This window comes from Lepidochelys olivacea (genome assembly GCF_965140295.1).
Source record: "Lepidochelys olivacea isolate rLepOli2 genome assembly, chromosome: 9".
In the NCBI taxonomy this organism is placed as follows: domain Eukaryota; kingdom Metazoa; phylum Chordata; order Testudines; family Cheloniidae; genus Lepidochelys; species Lepidochelys olivacea.
In genome coordinates this window covers 19,292,013-19,309,235 of record NC_140419.1, presented here as the reverse complement: position 1 = coordinate 19,309,235, position 17,223 = coordinate 19,292,013, and the positions used below count along the sequence as shown (strand labels likewise).

General features: G+C 37.9%; 1 protein-coding gene across 2 annotated transcripts in view; it reads right to left on the bottom strand.

Annotated features, from left to right (window-relative positions):
- Positions 1–12,076: 12,076 nt before the first annotated feature.
- The window catches only part of BCHE (butyrylcholinesterase), a 48,634-nt gene continuing 43,487 nt past the window's right edge, over positions 12,077–17,223 (bottom strand). For both annotated transcript variants that reach the window (XM_084638458.1, XM_084638459.1), the window contains one exon: positions 12,077–15,023. In XM_084638458.1, coding sequence (XP_084494584.1) covers positions 14,899–15,023 — 125 coding nt within the window. In that variant the 3' untranslated portion in view covers positions 12,077–14,898. The remainder of the gene's footprint in view (positions 15,024–17,223) is intronic.

Here is a 17,223-nt window from a genome sequence, read left to right as displayed (position 1 = left end):
AGGTGGGATTTATCACCAAATTCCAAATAAAAGTATTAGCATAGATAAATTATATGTCTTTAAACAGGTGTAAAATACTTTGGCTGCGTCAGTAGTTACAGTATAACACTATTTACAAATTCTGGGCCAGATTACTATGTGCTGACTAGTACCTTTCTCCAGAAGCAGTGCCAATGAAAATCAATGGGTCAAATCCTTGCCCCATTGAATTAAATGGCAAATTTACCATTAACTTCAATAAAGCCAGAATTCCACGCAATGGGGCGTGGATATATAAGTACCTGTTGTAGGTGCTTGTTTTGTCATACACAAAGAGCAAACAAGTGTTTTCAATGAAGTTGGCTTTATTTCATATTTTAAAAAAACAAGAAATAATAAAATTAAGTTCTCCTTGGGAGAGCAAAGAGGACTAAAATATTAAAAGGATCCATAAACTTGGGGGGTTTCAACTTTTGAAAGCCTAATATTATATGCCTAGGGACTGATTTTCAGAGGTGCTGGGCACCACAACTCCAGAATGGCCACAAGGATGCTAGTGGCGGTTACCAGCTGCAAAATTCAGTGATAATAAGTTGCGTGGAGTTCAGTTCACAAGGCAGAGGGTCAAAATACCAATAAAAATAATGTGGCGGGGCTAATCTAGTTCCCTTGGTTAACATAAAGTGGCTTGCTTAACTAATATGAGAAGAGACCAGAAAGGAAGGGTATTTACACTATTAAATCATTACCATCCAACCCCTGAGCATTGGTAATAAGAGATGCAATGCTAAATTTTACAGATAGTAGTTTTACGTCATACTAAATTGGCGTCTCAGTCTTTATAAAGCCTTCCTGGTATCAAGGATAAAGAGACAGTCAACAAGCATAGCTGTTCTTAGGCACATGCCACATGTGCTGTTATATGAGATGCCCCACACATTCTTCCTCCTTGTCATAAATAAATTCCTTAATTATTGCTATACAGCCAACAAGGTGCCCAACTGCACAGTTAGGGCTTGATCCAAAGCCCACAGAAGTCAAATGAAAGGCTCTCCTTGACTTCAAAAGCCTTTGGATTAGGCCCCCAATGGAGAGAATCGAACTTGATTGAAACAAATAATGCTAAGGAAAGCACAGATACTTAAATGATTCTCCTTTCATTTTCCTGGGACCTTAATAAACATCTTGGAATGTTAATTACCAATGGGAGCCATGAGGTCAAAAACTAGACTTTGGAAAAGCAAGAACAATAGGTATACTGTGTTAGCCTGAAGCTTTTATAAGTTTAAACAACTTGAGGGAGGGAGGGAAAGCAACATTTTTAAGAGACGGACTGCAGCTGAAATCCTGTATATGGAAATACAGAGATTGGCAACCACTATGGAAAATTACTTTGTTTTTTTTGTTTGATAAGTAGTGATGGAGCAAAAGGATTTAAAGAAGTACTGCCAATATCTTTAGGTAACATAATCACTGATTAACAGCATAGGAAATAGGGGCAAGGGAAAGCAAAGGAAAGCTACAGTAAGAGAGAAAGAGAGGGAAAAAACAACAACTCCTCCTCCTCCTATTCCAGTGCTTGGGGCATACATAATAAGACTGCTGAATGGGAGATACATATTTTCAAAAATTACTATATTATCAGACTAACAGAGGTATGGCTGAACCATGAAAATGAACACGGGACTAAAATACCAGGTGCAATTTACTGGAGGGAGAGAGGGGGAAAAGGACAAAATGAGGTGGCTATTAGTGAGAGTTGATATTAATCTTCAGAGAGAAATCATATAAATGTTTTGGCTGAGGCAGTTTGGACAGAAATTTAAAGAGCATAAAAATGTTACAATCCTTAGATGTTGCTCTAGATCCGCCAGGGCAGTTGGAAATAGCAGCTTTGGAAATGGGTTCACATTAAGAGAGCCAACACTTGTCACTTGCTGGATTTTAATTATTAAAATATTCATTATGAATACTATTGTGTAAAAATTAAAGAAGGGAACATATTTCTGGTGGCAGTGTAAGTTCTCTTCCTTATACGGCTTGTTGATTAGCCAGTTCAGTCAGAGGGTCTTTTAGATCTCAATTTAGGCAGCAAGCCAAGTAGGATAAAACTGAAACTGGGAAGCAAAATTGGTGGTCACATTATCATTCACTTCAAAATACTTGCTGGTGTTGAGTGCTAGCAAAGCAAGCAACAAAAAGTTTTGCCCTTTAGTATAGCTGATACAGAAGAAAATCTTCAGTCTCAGCATTTTTGATCATATTTCTGGATATGTTAGGAAAACCTCAGATCTACAATAAATGTATTGAGCTGCTCTGATATTATTGAATTATAGTGTGCCTCAGAAGCAGATAAAATATCTGGCTAGGGGACTATAAGTGAAGTTGAGCAGATAAACCCTAATTCTCAAACAGTGAATGAGAAATCCTATAATTCACAAGGAAATACCCTTGGAGCAATGCATGTATTTATTACAGACCACAATTCATTCCTTTACATTTTATTTTACAAAGTCTCCATTACTTGCTTCAGTTACAGTGAAATGGCCCGTTGTATTTCAGAGACCATTCTCTTTCTGGAGGACCTCTCTGTTCACTTTTACATGGCAAGGAATCTTCAGCCAATTGAACAACCCGATTACTGAACAACTGTAAGTGCTTCATAGTGCAGGAAAATGTGAAATATTTAAGAACTAATGTGAAAGTCAGCAACTTAAATGCAGTCAAGTGAGTCTAAAAAGGGAAAGGGGAACATAGGCCAGTACAATTAAGTATGACTGTGCAAAGACTTTATTCAATAAACACAAGTTGCGTTTAAAATATTTTATGTAGTGAAAGAAAGGTAATTCATAAAAGATTTTTCAATTTTTTCTAGAGAACAGCATCTTTTTCACACAGCATGTTTTACTCCTTGCATTCTTTGTAGCTCACAGAAATAGTTTGATAATGGGGATTGGGAGTCAGACAAATGAGAAGCATGGCACATTAAAGGAGCTCAAATGATTCCTGCATGTTGAACACAGCAAGGATTATTTCAATTAACAAGGAAGGTTTACTCAAATATCTTTGCAGTAGAAAAGATGTTGAAGAAAAACATATTCCATAAACAATGGTAGCCATCTGATGGCAGTTCAGTGGGTTTTGGGAAATGAGTGGTTGTCTCATTCTATTTCTGAGTGGACACATCACAAATTTGGCTGGCAATCTCAACTGATGTACTGAATGGATATGTGAGCTGAAGTGTCATGTTATCCTCACAAAAATAGACCTTAACATTTATGCTATGTAGTGCTTTACGGGCGAGATTTTCAAAAGTGCTAAGGATTGGTGTCACTCTGCTCCCACTCAAGTGAAGGGTGAAATCAGAGATTTTGAAATCCCATGCAAAAAAAATGCCCAAGAAATCTTCACTTATCCTCACTAGACGGTGCAACTGGGACTCAGTTAATTTAAATAGACCAGATTAGACCTCAAGGAGTTACTAGATCCCACCTTATGCTTAAACCAGTAAATCAGCCCAGACTAAGCTCCAAATCCATGTCAGTCTTCTTGGGCAGACTGGTGGAACAGTATAAGGGTCTTGTATCGATTGCTGTTCTGTATGCTGAGCTGGAAGGATCCACTGCAAAATGGTGTAAATTATATTAATCTTCAGGTATAAAAATTCTGGTTAGATAAGAATGGAACTCCACAGTGAAACAGAAGCGCTATATATCTAACTGGCTTTGGCATTATATACGGATATCATTATAGCAAGCATGGCCAGGTGGCACTGTTCCACGCAGTCTTCAACATTATCTTTCTTAGCATGTGAGCAAATGGGAAAAAATGCTATAATCTTGTTCATTTGGGGATCATGCAATGTTCTTTGTACAGGCAATTTCTGGAGAGAGGGATTTGTGTGAGCAGAAGGAGAATTTGCTGTACGCCTTGGTCTCTGATTAAGGTTAATTCTGAAGGCAGTGTTGCTCCCTGGGAACAAAGCATTGGTGTTGGGCTGAGATTCCTGAAAAGAGATTGCCTGAATGCTGTCTGACCTCTTCTGTTCCAAGGCTAGTGTATAAATAAAATTAGTTACACTTAGAAATTAACCCAAACTCCTTGTAACTAATCTCTCCTCTACTGGCAAGCTGACCTGTTACCAAGTGGTGGTGCTGATATCCGAAGAAATCCCTAATGCATTTATAAATTACAGCATTTCTGTGAAGCAGGGAAGTGCTACTATTCCCATGTTGCAGACTGGAAACGGAGACACAGAGAGGATAAATGATTTGCCCAAGTTCACGCAGAAAGTCTATGTCATAGCAGGAATTGAATATTGGTCTCTTAAGGCCCAGGCTACTGCCCCAACCACTGAGCCCTCCCTTTTCTCCATAAGTCCCATAAACACCAGAATTCCATCCTTGTACTTTAACTTCTGTACTGCACAAGTGAATGAGTGATTTTTAATTGCTCAAACTCTTCTACTTTAAAACATGCTTAGAATCCACTTAAACTATTAGACAGTGTCTGAGAGAAGATGGAAACTTCTACTTGTAAAATTTTGTTTTTCATGAGTTACACATGCGCACATATGAAAAAAAAATCATAGAAAATTTTTTACATAAGGAAATCCATTTTGTCCACATTACACAGCTCAAAGCACTTAAATGTATTTTTCTCAGATTCTCCAAAATGAAATAAAGCAAGCATGGAACCCAAACCCCAATAATGAACATCTGGGGAAGTTTCAGAAAGTTATGAAGTGGTGATAACGAAGGTGGGGATTTTCAAAAGAACTTGAGGGCATTAGGCATCCATATTTAATTGAAATTAAAGGAGAGTCAGGTCTTAACTCCACCAAGCCCCTTTGGAACTTCCAACCCAAAGGGTTATAAATGGAAGTCTGATTGTACCTTTAATTGTACATTTCACCCCAAAGAATACTTACTATGTCAGATACACTGAATGGAAAGATTATAAATATTTTTATGATGGCTGGTCAGAAGAAATGTACATTCTGTAAAATGTATGGAGTTTGGATAATATAATTAATGGGTCAATTTGTATTCCAATGAATTACAAAGAGTATCAAAGGGTAAAAAGATAATTAGCAGATCAAAGGGTAAGAAGCCAAATGTTGAAATAAAGTGGTAGTAATATAGGCAGTTAAGGAGGAGTTATTGACCAATAGTTGTACCACTTTAGGTAATATCCGCTTTGTTAAATCCATTAACTACATTAACAAGGTCCTTAATGCATTTTACAAATCTAAACTTGTGTGTGTCTAGACAGCAGCAAATTCCTTGCAAAGCTATAGCCTCATGGTACACTATTTTTAGGATCTTTTGGATGAGGTGCAAGATAATATGGCCTTTGTTACTGATTATGCTGCATGGACAACTTTTCTTGGAAAAATATAGATAAAAGAGAGTGCAATATTAAATGGCTTGGCACAAAGCATGCTTTTATATTAATATAAATTGCACAGTTTATCTGCAAGAGGAGGTGATGACATCATAATTTAAATGAGTCTGTGCAAATTTACGTCCCAGTGTTCTCACTGAATTATGGAAATCTCTCTGTTATTCAAAAGACTCCCAAAGATCTATCAGTGGTGGCTATCTATCATATATTATGAGGCTGGGGGACACCCATACTCATCAGAGAGAAGGACTGGGTTTAATGGCAGACCACTCTGTCTTGTGGGGAATTATAAGGCACGTAGGAACTGCTAGACTGGATTAGACTCACAGTTCATCTAGCCTAGTTTCCTGCCTCTGACAGTGGCCAGCACTAGAAACTTTAGAAAAAGAAACGAAACACCTTCCGTAGACATATGTGGGATTACCTCCTCCCCCACAATGAAGTCATATGGTGAGATCTAGTAATTGAAGATTGGTTTTAGCCCTGGAGTATGAGGTTTTATATCCCTTTCAAAACTCTTTTTAGCACTAACTTTTCGGTATCTCCTCACATGTGAGGCCTGCCAAGCCTCAATTGATTCTCATTGCCACCGCCCCCGACACACCCACTCCCCAAGGCTCAGTAAAACCCCAGTAAAGGCTGGATCACTGATTTATTTAATGATATTATAATATTTTCCATATTACTCTCCATCCCATTTCTTATGTAACTTAACATCTTGTCTGCCTATTTGACCATAGCTGCACATTGAGTCATGGTATTCACTAAACTGTCCACATTGATGCCAGGTCCCTTTCCTGAATTGGTACAGTTAAATTAGAAACCTGCAAGATTTATGAATAGTTCATATTTCCCCTCCACCATTCATTATTATGTATTTGTCAACACTGAATTGCCCATGCAGCTTAGTTAGTTTTTGAAGTTTCTTGGACTAGATGAACCTAAATAATTTTGTGTCATCTACAGATGTTGCCACCTCACTATTCATCTCCTTTCCAGATAATTAACAAATATATTAGAGAATGCCAGTCCCAGCACAGAGCTGTGAGGCATGACATGACATGACATGACATGACACACTTGTGACATGATGAAAATTGATGATTTAGTCCTCCTTTTAGTTCCCTTTCTTATCCCCTTTTTTTGAAAAAAATCTCCAAGAAGGTTGTGGCTAGTCAAATCTACTCAAAAGTACCACAGTCAGTCATCACTCCTCATCCATAACTTCCAATTCCCTCATAAGTTTAGGTTGATTCAAACCCAGAGAAAAAATCTGTGGCAACAGGCTTTTAAGAGCTTTGAGGAGCTGGGAGGAGAGTATAGCTAGGCAGAACTGAAGATACTTTATAGAATTGGCCAAGGATTCTGAGGGACTAGTTCTCCATATTTCTGCTTCCTTCTCTCATCTTTCTCTCCATACCTTGTCCCATTTCAAATCCTTCCCTCTTCATGGGAAGAATTGGACAGGAATTCAGAAAATGTAAAGCAGATGGATTTAATTTTTAACTTCCAAGGAATTTTCCCCTGAAAGGCAGCATGTGATCCAGTTAGTCCCCAGCTTTGCTCTCCCACTGACCTTGTCACTAAGAGAAAGTATGTTTTCCCATGAGCATAAGTATGTGCAACAGGGGTTTTTCCGAATATGATATTAAATGTCTCTCACCTGAAGAACTGGGAGAGGAGGCTAGAGTAAAAAGATTTGTAAATATCAGTCAAAGATCTCTTCCTGCAATGGCAAAACTTTCATTAGTTCAATGGCAAAAGATCTGGGCCCCAGAATTTTTTGATTAAGGGAACAGACAACACAAGGTCATTCCCTAAGACAGGCTGACCGTTTCTATTATAAACTTGAATTTGAGCCTGTTGTTTTGGTTTCTAAGAACTCTTGCTGACTCCAAATTTGTGACTTCAGTGGGAGTTCTATCTGAATCAGAAGGAGAAGTTCTTTATTATGATATAATCACAGAAAGAAGAGATGGGGAAAAATAAAACTATTAATCCATCAACTTCTTCCCTCCCTGCAGGTCAGGATAGTTTCCTGAAGTATATTTTCACTTACATTACATTACATTACAGCACTACAGGTGAAATACGGAATGGAATGAATTCCTAGCTAGCAATCTAACCTGTTGAAACAGAAAAAAAAGTAATTTTTCCAGACAAATAAATCCTGCAAATATAAATTTACTTACAAATGAATAAATAAATAAATAAATACATACATACAATCTTTCCACTATGCCTCATTTCTCCTGGTTTCAAACAAATATCTTAACAGTCATGCACATCAGTATTATTTAGTGGCTCTGGGGTAACTCCAACTAGCTATACCTATAAAATGTGCAGCTCTGTAATTAGTGAGTGGGAGAAAGTTTGAATATTTCAGAAATATTGTTTTGGATGTGTAATTCATACTAGCTCCCCTGTCCTAAATAAAATCGACATGAATTACTTTCTAAACAATTCTTGATGAATGATCAGTCAAATCTCTTGGGGCTGGTTCTGAGTTAACCCCCTTAATTCTCTCCTCACAGATGAGATAATAAAATAAGATCAGTCTGAAGACCTTCACTGAAATATACATATCTATTTTGCAAGAAATGGTGCTATCTAGCCTGTAATAGAGAGAAGATGATGAGGTGCCTGAAGTGATTAGACATGCAGCAAGAGTGGATTTAATTTGGAAGATTAAGAGGTGTGTAGATAACTGCTTTCTGCCTACACATTTTTACCACTGCTCAGTATAACTAAGACTTATAAATACTTTATAAATTAAAGAAATTAACCGCAGCACTCCAAACTGCAAGAACCACCTACACCATTTGTACATTATTCTATTAATAGTGGCTAAAGCATTAGCTGTTGAAGCTCTGGAATAAATTAAAATGGAAGCAGAACTTGAAGAGACAGGAGAATGTGTTCTCTTACTTGTATGTATGTTAATTGGGAGGTACCATACAAGAGATTAGTTGCTATTCAGATCTGAAATGAATATAACATCTGTTAAGGTCAAGGACTCTATCCTGTCTTTCAGTATTGTTAAGGAAAAGGTAATATGTTCAGCACAAGGATTTGACTGGAAAAGTATGACTGACCTCCAGAGGTATGTATCGCTACAATGAAGCCACTGGGTTAGTCATATATTTTGTGATGCTGCTGGGGAGCAGAACAAATATCAAACAACCTTTCTCCCTTTATTGAGATTGGCATAGCAACTACTGTATTACAATTAGACTATATTTTGGGCTCCAGAAGAAACAAAGTGATGTGAAGTATCCTCCTCTCCTGCCCTAATCTACCATCACCCATTTTTTCCTTTCATAATGTTTGTGAGCCTTATTTATAATCACCAGCAACCCAACTAAAACCCTGTTAAAGTGCACACCTGCATTGACTTTAGCATCACATCACTGCATTATAGTCATTAAGTCTATGCATCAAAGGTTTTCTGAATATTGTACATCTAATTTAGTCTATCAGAAACATGTGTAGGCTTGCATACAAAGACAGGGGTAATCAATATTCATGCAGCAAGATTTCAGCAGGGATCAGGAAGGAATTATCTCTCCTTATGAGCATTACTAAATCAGTTAATTACTTTAGGGCATAAGATTTGGTCCTAAATCAACTGAAGTCTCTGTAAATGCTTTTGGACTTTTAACTGGTTGAATGAGTAATTTGCCTGCTTTGTGCATTATATCAGAAAGTTCTGTGACCATATTTAAACCAATAGGATTTGGAAATAGAGTAATAGATGGTATATATGTGCTTTACACATCATGTTTTTAAAAGTAAGTTTTCATCAGACAAATCAATATTTCTTACAAAGGTTGAAATATATTTGTGGGATACAATGTACTAAGGAGATTATTCATAAGTATTGTGCATATGAACAACACACAGTAGTTTAGGAACTTAGCCATTGCCTAATCAAGCCCAGTATTTTGTCTGTGGCAGTGGCCCTGAGGAAAAAGAAAAACCCTGTAACGTACCCTGCCAATTTTGCAGTGATGTATATACTGAGAAATTTCTTCCAATTCTTGCAGTAATCACCTTGGGTTTTGATTACTCCTACCTTATTATGCACAACTGCAAAATGTTTTCTTGCTCAGAAAATTACCTGCTCTTTCAAAAAATCCAGCTATCTGATTGGCTGTTATGAGCTCTTATTAAAGGAACGCTACAGTGTCTAAGAGAAAAAGAGTAAACTGGATTGGACTGTGAATGATATTTTTTTTAAAACTGCATCAGCCTTAAAAAAAGAAATGATTAAATGGAAAAGTAAAATGCACTGTACTAAAATGGAAAGAGATGGAGGGATAAAGTGATTGAGGGAATATATATATATATATATAGAGAGAGAGAGAGAGAGAAAATATTCTCTAGAACTTTCCATTGTTTTTATATATAAAATGGAAAGCTCTAGGGAATAAACATAGTCAAATTTAAAAGCTCCTAGAACTAGACTAGAAAAGCATGTGAGAGCTTCTATCATTTGCTAGGGGAAGAATGAAAGCCCTAAAAGAAATTTTAAGACAAAAAAGAGGGTATAGGTCTATTGGATGGACACAGAACCTCTGAAGTTAACATCTGTTATCTCTACAGGCTGAATCAGTGCAGTGGCTGTCTTAGCTCACCAGGTTGAAGGACCTATGTTATCAAAGGCTATGATAAATTCTTCCCCCTAAGCCTTGCTAGCCATACATGTTAGCTGCTTTCAAATAGTGTCTATAGATCATTGGGATGTGGTATTCGAATGGTGAAAAACTTGTTGCCAAAAGGTTAGAGTAAATGTTTCCTGATTAGTATTTAGCAACAATTACAGAGAACCAGAAAACCACCTAGAAACGTAAGTTACTGAGGAGAGAGAAAAATGCTTGTTAAGGGATTTTCTCTAATGGATTCTTGCTTCCAATCCACCCAGAGTGAATCAACTGGCATGTGGCATGTACTACAGATGGATCAGCAATGGTAAACATATACAGCTGCACATATCTGTTACGCAGATGCTTGGTTTTGTAATTGCTAGCTAGCCAAGAGCAGACAGATTTGTTGGCAAATCCCCATCGCTGCACAGAGAGTGAGAGAGAAAGACAAGCAAGAAAGTAGTCAGCTGGCACAAACACGTCTCCCCAGTAATCTGCACGCTTGGGCCAGAGCTGCTCCTCTCATTCCTCACCCATATTCTGAATCACTGTCAGATTCCTAACCTATTTCTTTAACTCAGTGGAACAAAGTTATAGCTGAAATTAGCAGAACAGAGATACCATAACGCTTAATGCATCCATATAAGCAAGCTCCTCCACGTCCTCTAATTCTTGCTAACTCTGGAACATGTCTTGTTTTTTTAACAGTTAATTCACTGGAGGAGCAGGAAGAGCAAGGGGGCTGTGAGGTTTTCAGTGTGGTGGCTGGTACTGATGACACATGCTGTTTTTTAATAGTTGGACATATTGCAAGTGTAACAGCGGTACTATGATGGTTATTATGTCCATCTGAATCAGCTATTGCTGATGTCACAGAACCTGTGTAGAGCCAGTGGAAGTGTGACCCATAACAATGGCTGAGATGAAGACAACTTTCTGATATAAATATTTCCACTTTTAATATTATTTTTCAGACTAAGCTGAATGTTATCTGTCTGTGGCAATGGGCTAGATTGCTTTGATATTAAGTTACACAGTGGAGTTCAGACCCCAGAATATTTGATCAATTAAAAATTACAACATTATGATGTAGTTTAAAAGATAATACGTCCATTGCATCCTATATAATAGGAATGGTACAGAGGCCTAAAAGTATGGAATTCATATTGAGTCTGTACATTGTACAATGTAAAGGCAATGTTTTGGTTACTCCATCAATTTCTCCATAGTTTACATTTAAATTTCATTTTCCAAATATGAATTGACACAGTGTTGTTTTAAGTATCAGAGGGGTAGCTGTCTTAGTGTTGTTTTACTAAGTCTGTTGATAGATAGAAACAATGACCCAAATTCTATCCGTTTATGTGTTTACAGAGCAACAATCACTTTGGTACCTAGGCCTGTGGCAACACCATGATGAAGTTAACCCAATGTCTCTGAGCTAGGTGTCAGCTGACCCCACTCAAGTCAGTGTGATGTTAACTCATAATCACATTAATTTAAATGTCTGATGGCATTAATTTAAATGTCATCACTGTTAATTGCAGGGCTAACCATGTTTTCAGAAACTAAAAACCACTCAGGTATGGTAGTCTTTGGATCCTGAGAGGGTGTGTCAGTAGAGTAGCAGCATATTTTCCCCATCAACCCCTGGTTGCAAGCCCCCTTTGAGCCAATATAAATATCATTAACCATAATACATACACAGTGAGATCTATATTAAGGTATCTTCCCAATAGGCAATGACTGTCTTAAGCAACTACTTTAAAATATCCTTATGCAATTTCTAGTACAATTTTGTTCAACATTTAGCTATAAAACCACCTACAGTGGGTGACTGATTTTTTGCTGTTCCCTTCATTAGTCACTTATGACAGCTTTTATTGTATTTGCATAAGTGTAGGATAGAGACATATGACTAAATGAAATCAGCACAGCATAGGAACGATGTAGTAATGGTATTTTACAAAATCCTTTCCCAGGGCAAGAAAAATGAAAGCATACAATATATTCACACCAACAAAGTTAGCAAGCCAACAAATGAATGGGTTTAAGTTTCATTTTATTCAGTTTTTCTTCCCCTCCCTTTCTCCAACCTCTGTTAGGGTTTCATGTTACAATGTCCAGCTACAAATTGTAAAAAGAGTTTTATTCTTCAGATACACTCATCCAGCCCCACGCTGTACAAACAGATGAAAAATACTACATATCTTTTAAATGCTTAATTTAAAAAAAAATTATGCTTGTTAGCCCTGAATTTTTTTTTAAAAAAAGTGTTGTTGCTCGTCTCATTTTCAGAAACAAACTGAAAAGGTTTGAAATGATGACACCAAGAATTTGGGTTTGATTTTTCAGAAGTACTTAGGGTTGACCTTACTTTGCTTCCTTTGAGATTCACTATTGACACTTTTGACAGCGTTAAGCCCACACTGAGCCCTTTTGAAAATCATACCAATTAAGTCAATAAAAAAGGACTGCCTTCTGAACCAAAAGAACCAGCTGGGTGATGCACAGAGACTCATAACCTTTTGGTAAATTTTTCCAATGGTCTGAATAGCAGGGGATAGGCAGATAGCAGGTGCTAAACATTCAACACTCTGTACATCACCACAATCCTGCATGTTATAATATTATCATCAGTAACAATAGTAATTTATATAGTGCCATAAATGTGTATATACTATAAACATGATACACTATACACAGGGTTTTTGCAAAATCTAGGGCTTGTCTACAGCTGCACCTCTGTAGCTCTTCAATGTAGACACTACCTCCTCTATTAGTTAAAATGGTCAGGAAGGCAACCCCAACTTCTGGCTGCTAGAAGCTGGGACTGGATGACAGGCAATGGCTCACTCGATAAACTGTCCTCTTTTGCTCACTCCTTCTGAAGAATCTGGCACCAGTCACTGTGGGAAGACAGGATACTGGGCTAGATGGACCATTGGTCTGACCATTCTTATATTCTTACACTAATGCGAGGGGTTCTCCCATTGGTGTAGGTAAGTCACCTTCCCGAGATGTGATAGTTAGGTTGACGGAAGAATTCTTCAGTAGACCTAGCACTGTCTACATCAGCGATTAGCTTGGATTAATTACACCGCTCAAGGGAGTGGATATTTTAAAACCTGGAGTGCAATAGCTGAGTTGACCTAACTTTTTAGCGTAGACCAGGTCCTAGTTAAACATTTGCATTCCTTACTCTATGTATGGTAATTGCCTGGCCAAAAAACTGATGGCCTTTTGATTGTGCAGGTTGTAATCCAGGAAACTGGTCTTCCAAGAAATTGTGATAAAAGTTCTGGTACTGACTTCCAAGAATTTGTATAAGAAATTTATATTCCCTTTTCAAAAGTGTGAACATATTTTATCAGCTAAAGTGCTTGTTGCAAAGGAAGCTGTCAGACCTTTCTCTTGGCGTTTACATCTTTATTTTCATCTGCTTCTCCATCATCTCAGTGTTATTCAGATCTCTTTAGTCTGCCAAAATGGACTATAAATTTCACCAAAGCCTGCTGTCTCAGGAAAATTCTGATAATACTTCCTTCTAGATTGGACCAAGGATAGCATCTTACTGTATTTTGCTTCACATTCAAGCCAGAACCAAGAAGTACAGATTAATGGGGAAATAATTATCTACATTTTTGTTTTGAAGCCACAAAAAAGATTCCTTTGGAGTTTGTGGAAAACATTAGTGGGGATTTATATGAACCAAATCTGGGGCTCAGTCCTACAAACCTAAGGGCCCACTTCTGCAAAATAGTGTTCTCCTTCAGCTCCCAATAACTTCACTGAGGGACTTGCCTGAATAATGACTACACACTACAGGATAGGGCCCATGATCTACAGATTGTAATTTTTCTACCTAATCAGGAAAACTGAGGTTATATTTCTGGTCTTTGGGAAACTGATTCGACTGACACTATGTCAAATCTAGTCACTTAGGAGTAAATCTGAATCCATCCTTCAATGTGCAGAGAGCTCCTCGCTACAGTGAATATGGGCTGGTTCCATTGGGTGAAGAAGGACAGAATTATTCAAGGGTTGGGGTGCTCAGTGGGCATTTGCATCACCTAACCAGCTAGGTGCACAGGGTAAAGAGGGAGAGATGAGCAGGGAAAGGCTGGCACTGGCTGTGGATCCATTACTTTGAGCCATTGCTGCCTGATAAGCAGAGGTGCTACACAGACTGGCTGCACAGTGGTTCTATAACATAGGGGAAGGATTCTTTTTATCCTTGGCTCCTAGTAGGGAATATTAATGTGTGAGAATATATGAACTGTGTGGTGATTCCCAGGGACTGGGCCTTAAAGAAGCAATTATTCAAGGTTTAATAACTCTCTTAAAAACCCCTTTGCTTTAACAAGCAGTTAACATTTGTTGTGTCCAGAAAAGTTATCGTTTGTTTATGTCAACTAAATTACAACTGAAGCAAGGTTCATAATGCTGTGACATAATGCTTTAGCATAATGCTGCTAAAGATCTACATCAGCTGTGCTTTCCAGACAATATTATAAAATACTGATATTTCTATTTAAAAAATTACACTTTCTGTAATAGATTACAATGTTTCCTTGAAGTGAGACTTTAAGCCGCTAGTGTTTATGATAACATGTACATCATTAATCTTCATACTTTAATCTCTATAGTCCTATTTGACATACGCTGAAGGGTATGAGTGCCTTATATTGTTTATTGAGATACAAGAGAGAATATAAACTAAAAGATCTGGGGAATCAATATTATATTCATGACATTTTATTTAATTTACAAAATATGCTTTATTGCTAAACATGTTAGATAGTTCCTTGTATGTTTGCCTTGATCAATGGTAATATGGACATTCTCAAAAGGGTAAACCTATTAATTAGAGACCTGCACAGCTTTCCTTCTTGCTAGTGTAATCATTAAATTGATTTTTCCAGTCCATCATGTAATTGTTCCAGCGATGGAATCCTGCTTTCCATTCTCGTTCTGCTTCATCAATATTTCCTGTAAAACACATAATGGGTTGTATTAATCTAAATTTGAATCTTTTTTTACATTAATTGAAAAATAATGTTGATTACCAGTGCCATTTTCTCTAAATGGCACAACAGTTTCTCCTCCCTCTCTCTCATCCCTAACTATTGGAAATTTAGTGGCTAATATTTTAGCACTGCATCAGAAAGTAGCGACTTAAAATGAAGAACTATCATTCTGGCATAATCTTAGGTGTTATACATTGATGAAGATGAATTTGTTCTCTTTACACTGTATATATGTTTATCAAATAAACGTGTACGGTTTATCTCAGCTTTTAAAAGCAACCTCTGTTTATTTTCATCAAAATAGAATTATTTAATACATAGTTTAGAGTACAGCCCAGAAGCCCCAATAAGGATCATATCTCCACTGTGCTAGGTGCTTGTGATGGAGTATATAAACCCTACAGTGGTATGGAAGGGGTTAAGGAGCTGCTTTGGGCTGGAGTGGCACTGCCTCCTCACCTGTAAATCATTCCAAGACAGGAGGAGTTGTTAAAGGGAGGGAACTCCACTCAGATAGGGTAACACCCTGGGAAGGAAACAGACTGTTGAATTTCTCCAGCCCCAGGAGAGGTGATAGCCTGCAGAAAGAGGGTGCAGATCACCTGAGCTAAAAGGGAGAGGGGGGGACTGAGACTTGCAGTGGAGACCAGGGAACTCTGAAGTGGACAGTAATCCTCCCAGGGCCCTCTGAAGTAACAACAGCCCATGTCCTGGAGGGAACTGTTGACAGATTTTTCTTTTCCTTTCTTTTGTTTAACCTCATTTGCTATCTGAGGGCTGTTTTGTTGAGTCACCTGAGACCCTGAGAGGGGATGAAACAACCAAGAGGCCTTGGTCGAAGAGATGAGCTGTGGTCAGCTAGAAAGACACACCTTGCAGCACCTGTTGGGGTGGGGGCAATTTAACTCATGTCTGCACTCCCCACATAGCTCCTACAGGGGGCACTCTACCACCAACAGATTTATGGCAGTGCTGTACAAAAACTTATAGAGATATGTGGTGGAATCACGGATCCATTCAAGTTAAGGCTGTGGCAGAGAAGTTAAATGAAATATTTGCACCTGAGCCATTCTTTTTAGGTAACATATCAAAGGAACTGTCCCAGATTGAGGTGTCAGTAGAGGAAGTTTTGGAACAAATAGATAAATTAAACAGTAACAATTCTCCAGGACTGGATGATATTCATCTAAAGGTTCTGAATGAACTCAGATATTAAATTGAAGAACTATGAATTGTGGTATATTACCTATCACTTAAATCAGACTCTGTACCAGATGACTGGAGGATAGTTAATGTAATGCCAATTTTTAAAAAAGGCTCCAAAGGTGATGGCAATTACAGAGAATCATAGAATATCAGAGTTGGAAGGGACCTCAGGAGGTCATCTAGTACAACCTCCTGCTCAAAGCAGGACCAATCCCCAACTAAAGCATCCCAGCCAGGGCTTTGTCAAGCCTGACCTTAAAAACATCTAAGGAAGGAGATTCCACCACCTCCCTAGGTAACCCATTCCAGTGCTTCACCACCCTCTAGTGAAAAAGCTTCCTAATATCCAGCCTAAACCTCCCCCACTGCTATGTACAGGTTGGTAAGCCTAACTTCAGTACCAGGAAAATTGATTGAAGCTATACTAGAGAACAGAATTACCAGATACAGAGATGATCATGATAGGGTAGAGTCAAGATGGCTTTTGTAAAGGGAAATCATGCCTCATCAATCTGTTAGAATTATTTGAAGGTGTCAACAAGCATGTGGACAAGAATGATCCTTGCAAGTTGATATAGTGTATCTGAACTTTCAGAAAGCCTTTGACATGGTCCCATACCAAAGGACCTTAATCAAAGTAACCAGTCCTGGGATAAGAGGAAAGGTCCTCTCATGGATCTGTAACTAGTTAAAAGTTAGGAAACAAAGGATAGGAACAATTGGTCAGTTTTCACAGTGGAGAGGGGTAAATAGTGGAGTCCCCCAAAGACCTGTGCTGGGATCTGCGCTGTTCAACATATTCATAATTTATCTGGGAAGTTTTCAGGCAATAATAAATTACTTAAGATAAATTCAAAGCTGACTGTGAAGAGTTACAGAGTGATCACACAAAAGTGGGTGACTGGGCAAAAAAATGAATTTTTTTTAAGAAGAAATTTAATGTTAAGAAGTGCAAA